At 33.2% G+C, this 13,747-nt stretch overlaps 1 protein-coding gene across 2 annotated transcripts in view; it reads left to right on the top strand.

The window, feature by feature from the left end:
- Positions 1-13,747, top strand: part of POF1B (POF1B actin binding protein) — a 90,458-nt gene that overhangs the window by 28,518 nt on the left and 48,193 nt on the right. For both annotated transcript variants that reach the window (XM_033102923.1, XM_033102853.1), the window contains exon 6: positions 3,090-3,272. In XM_033102923.1, coding sequence (XP_032958814.1) covers positions 3,090-3,272 — 183 coding nt within the window. The remainder of the gene's footprint in view (positions 1-3,089; positions 3,273-13,747) is intronic.

Raw genomic sequence — 13,747 nt, forward strand, 5'->3', positions numbered from 1 at the left:
ATGATACCAAACAGAAAAAATTCATCAAATATGTCAGTTCTTCCTCAAGAACTTTCCTCAAGGGCACTTTCCTCAAGCTATCAAATGATAATATTTTTTCTGTATCCAACTCAGCTGCCAAAATAAGTTTGACACATTTTAAATAGTAAGAAATGTTTGAGGCACATCATTTCATGCCACCATTTCCATTTCATGCCACTTCCAACTTCTTGTTTCAAAGAGAATAAACAGCTTTTCTAAACCTTGGTCCCTAGAGGAAACAATTGAATATCCTTTACATTATTATTGCTTTGCATCTGGAAAAATTAAAGAAGAGCTACTTTAAGCGAACACTGCTGCTACTTATTATTAACATGAATATTTACATTTTTACATCCATTTTTCTTATGAATGACTTAAATGATTTGGGAGTTTTAGATCTGCCATGAGGGACTGCCCAAGGTAAAGGGCGCCATGCATATAGAACAAACTACAACTGCTGTGACCTAGTTGAGTTTCCTCCGTGATACTAGTGATACAGTACGATGAGCTGAATAAAGTCAGAGTCTGAACAAATCTGTTTAATGTCACATGAAACTAATTCAAATAGGAATAGCTCTTAGGATATAGGACTAGCTCTTGGGAGATGGGACCTATCCAAAAAAGAGGTCTTTGTTGTGGAATGGTGGTAAAGTGGTGCCAGTTGCAAGATATTATCCAATTCATATCAATTGTACTGTGTATATTTTTTCTCTATCAAAGAAGACAAAATATATGATAAATCAGAAATGTTTGATCTCTGGTATATTAAATATTCAGCTTGTGGTATGCTTTAAAAGTATGAGTAAAATATGACTGTCTTGCTTTGGAACAATAATTTTAGTAGTCAGGTGTGAGAATTGAAAACTTAAAACCTGTTAAGACTTCAGTGGTACTAATGAGTGGTTCAGAGGCCATCAGGAAAACCACAAGACCTCAGATGGAGAGACTATTAGCATTCTATTCAAGAGTCAACTGATACATTAATAAAGGAACATGATTGAGAAATGGGTTTTGTTTTCTTTATTGTCTCGTGCTGATGTGTTTTTCAAAATGTTAACTAACTTGTTAGAACACTATTTTTTCAGGAGTAATTCTATTTCAGTAATATACAAGCTCCCCAGTTTTCTTAAACTGTCAGCTGTCACTCTGACTTTATCCTAATCAGTGTATGAGGTATTTTTTAACATAAAAAAACCCACAGATATTACATTTACCCCCAAAATTTGTGTAAGAGTTCCTGATAGTACACAGTCAGACTTGTAAACTCTAGACATCTTTAGTCCTGGCATATTTGTAAAGTAAGTCATGTTTGGAAAGAGCCTAGAAAAAAATGATTCTATGAACTGATTCTATGATCTTTATTATCTATATGTCCAAGGCAGCTTCTGTTTGTAAACTGTGTTTCTTTATATATTTTTTCTTTCAAAATATTTTTGTATACATGAAAAGATAATTTGCACACGTTGTTAAAAATTTCAAAGCATAGAAAGTATAAAAAAGTACAAAAAAAGTATAAAAGGAGAGTAAAATGTATACAGTGAAAAAAATAGCCTCTTGTCCCTCAGTTCCTCTTCCCAGAGTCAATCACTCTTAAAAGTTTTTTGCTCTATGCATTTAAAAGCTGTCATATATATTTGTAAATATACATATATGTACATTTTTTAAATGTTACACAAAAGGGAGCATACTATATTCATTCTTATGCATCTTGCTTTTTTCATTTAATACAGTTTGAAAATTTTTCCATATAAAAAATTTTTAATTTGAACTGCTTTGTTTTATTAACATAGGTCAGCTTTTCAGTCAAAAGAAAATAGAGAATTGAATTTATACTTTCAAAGTTAATTGTAGCATTATGATTCAAAAATAGATTTTTTTCCCTTGAAAGTTGGCTTTCAGATGCTTTTTGTCAAAGTAGAACAATAACAAAATAATGCAGGAAATTCAAGTATACCTGAAAATTTCAAAACTAAAACAACTGGCTATCTTTCCTTATTCTGTTTTATTCAGAACAAAAGCCATGACAAAGAAACAAGCAGATAGCAAAAATTTAGTTTAAATTAAATTCCAGGATATTTTGAGGACAGTACAAATTCAGACTAATGTTCTGAAAGAACTTTGAGATAGAAATCATGAGTTCCAGTCCCAATTTTGCCACCATTTTGTTGTCAGCATAAGTAAACTATCTTACTTCTCTGACTCTCAGGAAATTTTTTCCACCTGCAAAATTACTGAGGTGGGTGATGAATAAGATGATGATGATGATGATGATGATGATGATGATGATGATGATGAAATAATATGATAATAATAATAATAAATATTTACTACCCACCTACTTTATAACTTTATAAATATTACTACTATGTACTTTATAAACATTACTCCTCTCAGCAACCCAATGAGACACATACTATTTCCACTTTTACAAATGAGGAAACTGAGGCTCATAAAGGTTGCATATACAATTTCCCAAGATCACAAAATAAGTGATAAAGTCAGAGTTAGAATCCATATGCTATGGATCTGAAGTTTTAGTCACTGTTTTCGAATACTTTTCTTCATGCTCAACTTTCATAAGCATAAGAACTTCGCCTGCCCACATTGTGATTCTAACATGCTTCCTGACATTGAAAATCAGTACGTTATATTATTTTCTATTTTTATATCCATCGACATCTTCAGTACTATAGTGTTATTATGTAATTAGGTCCTAAAGTATCTGTTGAATAATCAAAGATTAATTAATATTAATATTCATTATAGTTTTAGTGGTAAGTATAACTGGAATGTTAATTTAATCAGAACATGCAATTTCCTGGCCAATTTAAGAAATTATTTGGATGGTCACAGCCATGTGATCAAATAAAAATAGAATTTAATAAAATTTCCTCCAATGGAATAACTTGAAAAAAATAACATATCACTTATTAAAACTACAAATCCTAGGGCCTGAATCATCTTCTGAATGAACACATTAAATAAAAAAAAAATTGTTTCAGTTGCGTCTTTCTTGGTTAGTAATTTTTATTCTCAGTGGCTGATTTTGGCATATGTATGTGTTTTAGGAATGCTGTCCTCTGGTTCAGTGCCATCATCACATTATCCAACAGCCCCAGATCATCCACTCTCCACACTGTCAACAATCTCATTCTGGCCAGCAAATTCAAACCATCACAGGAAGTGATACAATATCTACAAGCACTGGAAATGAACTGTGCCATGATGAATCAAGCCATATACATGAACAGGTAAGATCCATCAGTTGATGTCTTATAAAACTGAAATAACACTCTTAAACCCTTCTCACTTCACTGTACAGGTACCCATATTAAATTTTCATCAAAATTGTGAAGAATTATATCACTGGTATTTGTGTTTTGTTATGGCATTTTTAAAACTAAACTTCCCATTTCCTCTCAGAAGACAAAATAATTCAGATCTATTAATACACTAAATCTATGAGGGAAGCTATGAATTGACTAATGAATACCTAATTTCTAGCTGATCCTCAGTTCTAAAAAGCTTCCAATGGTTGTGTAGCATTAAATATTTTCATGAGGTATGGCATTTAAATAAACAGTAAATTGCAAAAGATATAATCAAAGATGATTTGTAATGGTCACATTTCACAAGCTGGTCATTACTTCCTATATGTCTTTTTTGAAAATATAGTATATTAACTCAAGTCAGAATACACATACATTTTACTGTATCTTACATCAACAAAATAGCAACTAAAACTTAGTTGCTAAGGAGAAATCTCTTGGGATACAAGTTTTAGTGACTAATTTATGTTCTGAAGACTTTGGAATCGTATAAACATCTGTTATACAAGTGTTAAAGGAAATAAGATTTTCTTGTATCTTGGTAAAACTAACAATAATAACTGGAACAATGAGAAATCATCATCATCTGTATTTTTTTCAGATCTTTTCTCCAGTAAGGAATAAGTTTCTCAAATTGACTGTTTCATAGGCAACTCTTACTGCAAGACAAAAGGAAAGGAATAAGAAAAAACAAAGGAACCTGTCCATATAAGATTTGATTGTTTTATATTAAGTATACATGAGATGATACTTCTAAGGCTGACAATTTGAAATATGCACTTTGGCCATATTAGTCAAAATGAACTACAAATGATTTAAAAATCCACATTTTTCCAATCTAAAAGGCCTAAAATTATCTTTTCTCGGAATATCATGTATGGAAATGTTGGCCTTTAGAATTATTCTAAGACATGGTCCAGATAATATTGAATTTCTTAAAACATTAAATGGATTAATAATAATCATTAAAAAGCCATTTTATTAGGTTAAATCATTTGAAATTGTCCTTTTTATGGGTGAAAGTTGGTCAAAGAGCAGCAATTTCATATGGTTCAATCTGATACTTTGCTTTGCTTCAGTTTCCTCATCATAAAATAGAGATTTATCATCCATGTCTTACAGGTTATTCTAAGAAAAATTATATCTTTATGTTAAGCACTTACCATAGTTGAGTGTCAATGGTAAGTACTTAACAAATGGTAATTATTAGTTTTTAGTAGTAATTATTATTTATAAACAATAAATCTTCATGTCAGGTACTATGAAAAATACAAAAGTAGGTAAAACATTGTCATATTTCTTATAGGTACTTGCTATCTAATAGGAGAAAGTGGCAAACACATAAAGCATAATACAAAGCAAAGTGTTGTCTGTCATAAAAAAGGAACAAACAATGTACTTTGGGAACAGTAGAGAAGAAATTAATTTCAGCTGGGAGATCAAGGAAAGCTTTGTTGAAGAGGCAGTGATTGAACTGGGCTTTAAAGTATAAGCAGAATTTCCATATGTGGTATTGTGATGTGACATGGAGATGTCGTACTAAGAAGAGGGAATCACATAAAAAAAAAAGTCATAGATTTGGAAAAAAGTACATTTTGGGTTTCCAGAATAGGTTTTCAGTTAGTGGTTTGGTTTATATGGAAAGGAAGACATAGGATGAGGAATAATGGATTGTGGGATTAAAATGATATTTTAAGGCCAGATCATGAGGTCTGAATATTAAGTTTAAAATTTTGAACTTTATTTGATAGGCAATGGAGAGTAAGTTAAGTTTCTTGAGTAGGAAAATACTGACAGGTGTACTTTAGGAGAGGTTAATCCTAGCAGCTTTGTACAAGATAGATTATCATATTGATGAATTTTCTTCTCACAATGATCAGATGAAGAAGGTGTTATTGTTGACCTTATTGTTCAGATAAAGAAACTGAAGTTTAGAGAGGTTAAGTTACTTGCAAAAGCTCGCACAGCTAGCATGTGGTGAAGCCAGGATTCATACATATGTAACCTGACTCCACAGCTTTCAGAGGGATTTCAAGCTCCCTCTTGAAGTTGAGTCAGTAATGTGCAGAGTCCTTGATCAAAAATGTAAACGCAAATAGAGCACTGGATTAAGAGTCTGCCAGTGGGGGACGTATTGGTGATATAACAGAAAGTGGGCTAGCTTCAAGGTTGGAAGACGTGGGTCCAAGATCCAGCTCTGTCCCTTTCGATCTGTGTGTTCTTAATAAATACTAAATTTCTCAGAAACATGCTCATCCTTGAAATTTAGGTAGTAATGTCTATCTCAGGGGGTTGATGTAAAGACTGAAAATATATGTTGAAAGTGCTTCAGGCAGAAAAAAGTTGAGAACCATATGATTTCACTGATATGTGGGATATAAAACTGAAAGCAACAAAGGAACAAGACAAACAAAGAAACAAAAACTCATACACATACGAGTAGACAATAGTTTCGTAGTTACCAGAGGGTAAGGGGGGAGGAGGGTGGTAGATGAGGGTAAGCGAGGTCAAATATGTGGTGATGGAAGAACTGACTCTCGGTGGTGAACACACAATGTGATAAATATAGATGATGTATTATATAAACGTACACTTGAAGCCTATGTAACTTTACTAACCATTGTCACCCCAATAAACTTAATTTTTTTAAAAAGTGCTTCATGTTATAAAGTTTACAACATGAAAAAATGCAATGGAGGATTTGCAGAGAGAAGATTATTAGAAGCTATTTCAGTAGTCTAAGTGTAAAACTTAAACTAAAATAATGACAGTAGAAAGGGAGCGAGGAACAATTATCAGAGAAGGGAATACTATCACAGGATTAAGAATCTTGTGCACTGGCAATTGTAATGCTATGATATCCTTTCACTAGCTCAGTACAACTAATAATATATTTGACCAGACTAGGTATTGTTTGTTTAGAAAATGACCAGAGTTAGGTAACTGATATAGTACTTTTTATTTTATTATTCATACTTCAGTTTGAGATTCTGATTTAGCTTTGTTAAAGGCTGGAGGCTTTTTGTATGGGTAATTTTTTCTGGTTGTTCAATATTTTGTGAAAATAAAGTTGAAGTATTGCTGAAAATAGAATAGTGCCCTGGGAAGCTTAGAGCTAGTAATTCTAATTACATGGATTACATGGGATTGGATCCATTCCTGGTCAGAATGAAGATGGGGTAATGTGGTTATGTAGATCTCATGGACCAAGGAGGGCCGGGAATGAATTCTCTCACCTAGCCCCTTCGGTGTTTATATGTCTCTTCTACATGGTTGAAGAGTCTTTTTAAAGAGTAATAGAGCGGACATAAGTTAGGCTCTTTTAATAAAGATTGGTCCATTTTTAGTTTGTGTTTAGAGTTAAATTGTAATCGGAGGTAGCATAATAAGGTGGAAAGAACACAGACTTTATTTCAATTATCTGGGTTCATAAAACCTGATTCTGCTGAGCTGCATGATTTTAGGTGATTGACTTAACTGGACTGAACCTCAGTTTCCCCATCTATAAAGGGAGAATCATACTTAATGTGCAGAGTATCTACAATAGGATTAAATGAGACAAAATATGTCAAGTACCTAGCTTAGTCCCAAGCACATAGTAGATGCTCAAATGAATGTTCAGTTCTCTACCTAAATCCTCCCCCAACTCCAAGCCCCAAATCTTTCAAAGCATCAATATAATAAATTGGTTCCCATTGTAATGACATTTTAAAATGAAACTAAAGTGCTTTCCACAAAGCAAAAATTATTCAAGTATTTTTGAAAATCAGGTATCCAAAAACCTGGTTTCAGAATATTTTTTATAAAATTAATTTATGTATGTTTTCCGTGGTCCTCCCTAGAAACATCATCATTTTGATTTCAAATACAAAACATCACCAATCACATTTCCTTCCTGGAGACATTAAGAATAAAGTGCTGTGATCATTTCCCTGCCATTAGCAAGGAACAGATAAATTCACATATGTTAGTGACAGGGAAAAGCTCAGCTGAACTCATTTTGCAAGTTGCCATACAGGTGGTGTTTATAAGAAAGACTCAAATAATTATGTACAGTGCATGTGCAACTCTTTTCCACTTGGCTTGAGGCTTCCAAGAAATCTTTTGGAGTCATGAGAAGACATAAAAAGAACAGTCCTGCTCACTTGGATAGTGCTATTGCCAAAGGAAAAGATTCCAAATTGCGATATCTTCTTTCTGTCATTTGAAAATTCAATTGTTGTCAACATCAAGACAGCATAGATCTTAGGGTCAGGAGTTTTTATTAGTAAGTATCCAGGAAGCTTGCTACAATGTTTATTTAACATAAGTCCTTCACTAATGATGGAATCTCTAGGCTGGTTAGCTCAATAAACTCAGCAATTCTGCCTATATTCCCTTACTTATTAACATGTGGCTCAAATCCCTCTCCATATTTATTGCCTTTGTCAGCCCCACTATTGAAAATGATTGCCTTTTGTGCAAACCTCTATCCCCTGCTATTCCTTTCAAAAATTTGGTCCATATCTGTTTGGGGCCCATCTTTTCCTATCTCTTGCTCTGGTGCCCCTTTGAACTCTTGTTTTGTAGAAAACAGGAATTTTTATTTGCTCTTTAAAAAAAGTTATTTTTTTAATTAAAGCAATGCATATATATATATAGCTTAAAAGGTCAAATAATACTAAAAGGTATATAACAAATAGTAATTTCCAACCCTCTTCACTCACAACTGATCTCCAGAGTCAATCATTTTCAACTCTTAGCTTGTTCTTCAGGTGTTTACCTCCATGTAGCTAAACAGTAAACATATACTTATGCTGCTGTTTCTTGATTTATTGATGTTATATATTATCTCTTGATAATTCCGGTACATAGGATTTAGTTCTATAAAACCCCATTTTTGGCTAAATCAGTATTCAGTATTTATATTATCATTGCTATGAAAATATTATTTACTGCTGAATCAATTTGTATACTGTTTTGCTTTTTATTATTGGCACAACTATTTTTGCTGGTGTTAATATTTCCCTAATTTTTTCATTTGTTTTGTTTTCTATGTATCTATTGCTAATTCTTTTTTCAATACAATTTTATACAGTCAAGTGTTCTGGGTTTTGTTGCTCAATCATCTCCTCTCTTTAAAACCCTGCAATCCACATACAACGCCCCTCTTGGTTTGTGTTATCACTATCTACTGACCTTCTACTCACTCACCATCCTTTCACAGTTCCATTGGCAGGACTGCAATCTTCTCTCCATTTCCCACTGACCCTTGTCCTGAAATTATTTATGAGAATTTCACCACTCATATCAGTGGTCTTTCCCACACTCTGTCCTCATGGTCCTTCATCACCCTCAATTTCTTCATTTCTACTACATCTTCAGTCCTCATAGACTTTGGTAACAATCTTTGAAATATCCTATCATTATTCCAACAGCCAATTGACCATGTGCCTTAAGTCAAAGAAAATACTATTTGTACAGTTTAATATTTTACCCCAAAAATGTGATACCTCCAGCAACTTTATAAAGTAGGTACTAAATTACCTACATTTCACAGTTGAGGGAACTGAGGTTCAAAGTGGTTAAGAGATATACTTAACCTACAACTAGAAAGTGGGAGCTCCACTTTTGTCTCCAATTTTCATTCTTCACTGTAGCGCCTTGGCGCCTAGGTTTACTCACACAGAAAATTAAATTAGGCCTTTATTTCAAGTACATAACTATTGTTAGGAGTGAAGTCTTCATTTTAGAATTGTGATTGTTATAGAGTACATTTCAATTCAGTGACAGCATTTATTGAAAATCAAATATATGGTGATGGAAAGAGAACTGACTCTGCGTGGTGAACACTCAATGTGATATATAGATGATGTATTACAGGATTGTACACTTGTAACTAACCATTATTACCTCAATAAGTTTAATTAAAAATAAAAAAAAATACACACTAAAAAAAAAAAGAAAGAAAATCTTCCATGTACCAAGTACTTTATAATGCAACATTTCTTCATGAAAATGTCTATGGAGATTAAAATAGCAGTGAGGATTTTCAGAACCTAAAATTCTGACACTTTTTCTCTTGCTCAGATTTCTTCATGTGGTACAAAATAGGAAGACACCAATTTTTTCTTTTTACCCTATTAGCCAAATGATATACCTAAAATGCATTTAATTTCACAGGGATTAATGTTTATTAGATTAACTATGGTTTCAAACAGTCTGACAGCTATTAAATGTCTGAAATCAAAACAAATGAAGCAGTAACCTTATTTATTTACAAATGTTACTATATCGTTATAAACTTTGCAGGGTACTAATCTATATTTGTAACCTTTTATTAATAGTGATTAACCTTTTATTAATAGTTTTCATTGCCATGTAGCACAAAGCTACTACCCACTGAGGTCTAAGCAAAGCAGACTTTGTTAACATGTTCATGACCTTTTAGAGGGCTAGGCATTTATGTATAATCCCTTTTATATAACAGGGCATTTTAAGCACTTTTTAATCTGCTAAGCAACTCTTCTAAATAGGTGAAAAATACACACACTTAAGCCAGTTACCTAGTGGGAATAAATTCTACTCTTAGAATTTTGTAGGCCATATCAAATAAAAAACAAAACCCCAAACTGGAACCAGAACAAGAACTTCCAAGGCAGTAGTGAGATGAAGCCCACGATTTCCGCTTACAAGTTACCCTGTTTCCCCGAAAATAAGACCTAGCCGGACAATCAGCTCTAATACATCTTTTGGAGCAAAAATTAATATAAGACCCAGTATTATATTATATTATATTACATTATATTATATTACATTATATTAAAGACCCAGTCTTATACTGTAGTAAAATAAGATCAGGTCTTATATTAATTTTGGCTCCAAAAGACACATTAGAGGTGATTGTCTGGCTAGGTCTTATTTTCAGGGAAACACGGTACTTCCTTTCTACAGATTTTCTGAAAAAAATATGATCACTAATTTGCCTCTGGTTTCACACCTAAGCATTGGTGCCTTGCCTTGGATTTGCGGCAGCAGTCTAATTAGAGGATTTTTTTTTTATTTATTTACCTGTAGTCAGAGACAAGGAGTTGGACTGCTTGGCAATTATTATAGTCAAACAGTGATCTGATTAAAGGAACTTGATTGATACATCCTAAAGAATCTTTAATAATTCTTTGGAGAAATATCACATTTTGTGTATCTGGGAACAACTATTCCTCAGCACAGTTTGTACTCCTGCCCTGTTTGTATATAAAAAGCTAAAGCTATTATCCAAGATTGACATTCGAGATAGCTCTCATTCATCAAGCAGAAAGCGTAGATATGGGGTACGGGTATATCTCAAGTATCCTATCAACTCAATAATTTCACAGGATGAAAATCTCCATCCACTAAAGCTAATGGTATTCTACCATTATTTGGACCCAAAACCCATGTTTCCTTGGGAGGCTCCCTATCTTGGCTTTTTTAAGGCAACAAGAACATGGCTTTGAGCCAAATCTAAAAGATGTCCATACACACCTACAAACAGTTACAATAAAACTAAGAAGCTCTAAGGACCTCTGATTTAGTAAATAGAAAATATTGCTAACTGGCACATCACAGTTTATGGTTAGGAAATTTCATCTTATTATTGAGTATAGTCCTGTCAAAGACCTAACAGTAGATGAGAATCTGACTTCTGTCTGTCCTCACCCCTCCAAACTTTTGAACCCAATTGGGCTTAGGTTTTTACTGAGTGTTACTCAAATGTTATTATAAATTGTACACTATGCAAAACTGAGAAAGAATATATACGCAAAGGAGTAAAATTTTGCTTCCTGCTTTTCCACCTCTTTTGCCAAAAGAATCCATTCTTCATTTCTAATGCTCTTACATTTTCTCTAGCTGATTAAAATTTATTACCTGAACTTCAGGCATATTTTACATAGTTTCACATTAAGAAAATCAAATTTTTTACTGTTTCAAGTCCTAGCCCAACTAACCTCCCAAATAATGCAGTTAGGAACAATGTAATTCCAAAGTAACTGAGAAAACCAACAGAAGAGGTCATCTCGGGAAGCAGTATTGTATAGTGGTTATAAGACAGCGTTACTTTGTTTAATCTTTACATAAAGTTCATAGTACAATGCCAAGCACATAGTAAGAGATAAATAAATATTAGTTATTATTATAATTTCTTAAAATAAAATCCTATCAACTCAATATCATTGGTAGCTTTTAACACCTCTTTCTAGCTATGAACACAGACACAATGCTAATGTAAATCACTCCTTGTCCTGAACTGTGTGATTCTTCATTTGGGTACCTAAATCCACCACATAGAAATCACATGAGCAAAACTTTTAGTAATGGCACTAAAGATGCATGTGGGTAAAGACTTATGTACTTAAAAGATCTACTAGCGTGCAGTGCAATGACAGGAAAATAGCTGTAAGAAATATTTTAAGACAATTTGAAACTGAAATTACTCTGTCGAATGAAACTGGAAAGAAAAAAACGTGATTTTCATAGTATTATGCGGGGATTATATTCAGTTAAGAGAGAAATACACAAAATACTAATCATATCAAATTAGTTGTTTGGAGATTCTAAGGGGATCTCAGTATTTGAGTATCCTTGGCTAAAGAAACGCCCTCTTCTACTTGGAAAAGTTATGGTTTTAGAAGGGAGAGAGAGAGAAAAAAAGAGAGAGAGAGAGAGAGACAGAGACAGAGACAGAGACAGAGAGACAGAGAGGAGGCAGGAAGGGGTTATCTACCTGGCTAGCTACAGCAATGAAATAACCTGAAGATCAATGGAATGACATTGACATGACAGCTAGGTTTCCCTCTTATCCAGTTAATCTTAATTTTTAAAATATTTGAAACCATGATTTTAGGCCATTCCCAGTTTGGTGAATATATAGGTGGCCCAGAAGGGAGAAACGCATGAATGAAATATGAAATCAAAAGTATTCAGGATTAGTCTGAATAAAGATTTGCCTAATTTTGCCCTCATTTACTGATAGGGGTCTGTCACTGAGGAGCTGACTGCCAACATCTAGAAATCTAGGTAGAGCTCAAATGTTAGTCTCCAACTCTAAAGGAGTTCAGTTTAGTTGCTGTAATTAGACTTACCTGAACTTAGGGAAGTAAGAATAAGGGATCACCATGATATTTTTGAGGAAGTACTGCCTATGCTCTATTTGGCTTTTTAAATCATTCTTGGTTAGCTGCTTTAAGAGACAAACCAGTAAAAAAACAAAAAACAAAAACAAAACAACTGTTTCCAGAATCAACTGGCATTTTTGGTCACTTCTATCCAGGTAGATGACTTCTTTCAATTCAACAAGTACTTATTGAGCAATGATAAGGCATTCAATCAATACTGTGCTAGATACTATAAGATATACCAAAAAGTACGATTCATTCTTTGCTCTTTTTTTTTTAAAAGATTTTTATTAAAATATAGCTAACATACAATATTATATTAGTTTCAGGTGTACATCATAGTTATTCGACAGTACCCACCTAGCATTATACAGAGTTGTTCACACATTATTGATTATACCCCTTATGCTAAAGAAGTAATCACCATAAGTTCAGCAACTATCTGACACTGTACCACATTATCACAATATTATTGCTCTTCTCCCCCCTTTTTAAATTTTTCAATTAGAGTGACATTCAATATTATTTATATTAGTTTCAAGTGTACAGCACAGTGGTTAGACATTTACATAATTTAAGAAGTGATCCCTCTGACTAATACCACCTGGCACTATACGTAGTTATTACCATATTATTGATTACACTCCCTGTGCTTTACTTTACATCCCCATGACTCTTTTGTAGCTACCAATCTGTATTCTTTACTCTTAAGTTTGTTTATTTCTTTCAGGTAGGGCAAGAGTGCTGAGAGAACAAGATTTACATATGTAAAATAATATGAAAACAATTCAAGACAATTGAGCACAAAGAGCCAAATTGAATTAGCTTGTTGGCTAGCATAGTTTCAATTTTCATGGTGGTAGTAGATCTTGAGATGGATTTCAAGGGACAGGTGAGATTTGGATACACAGCAGGAATGATAGAGTGTATTAGAAGCAGTGAAAAATGTGAATAAAGACCAGAGGTAGGAATAACATGATGTGTGCCCAGGAGAGGGAAATCTACTATGGCTCGAACAGAAAACATGTTGGAAAATAGAACGTGTGTTACTATGTTCATATAAGAATTTAAATGTTTTATGTTAAATATACACAACTTATTAATTCTATGGCATTTAAACATACTATATGATAATATTAACTACCAGTTTATCCATTTACTTATGCCTTCATATAGAAGACTTTACCCTGTTTAGGAAGCAATCATTACTTCTCTAAGAAAGCACCTTGAAAGGGTACATGGACAAGATAGCATTGTGGTGTT

Source organism: Rhinolophus ferrumequinum, chromosome X (assembly GCF_004115265.2).
Source record: "Rhinolophus ferrumequinum isolate MPI-CBG mRhiFer1 chromosome X, mRhiFer1_v1.p, whole genome shotgun sequence".
NCBI lineage: Eukaryota > Metazoa > Chordata > Mammalia > Chiroptera > Rhinolophidae > Rhinolophus > Rhinolophus ferrumequinum.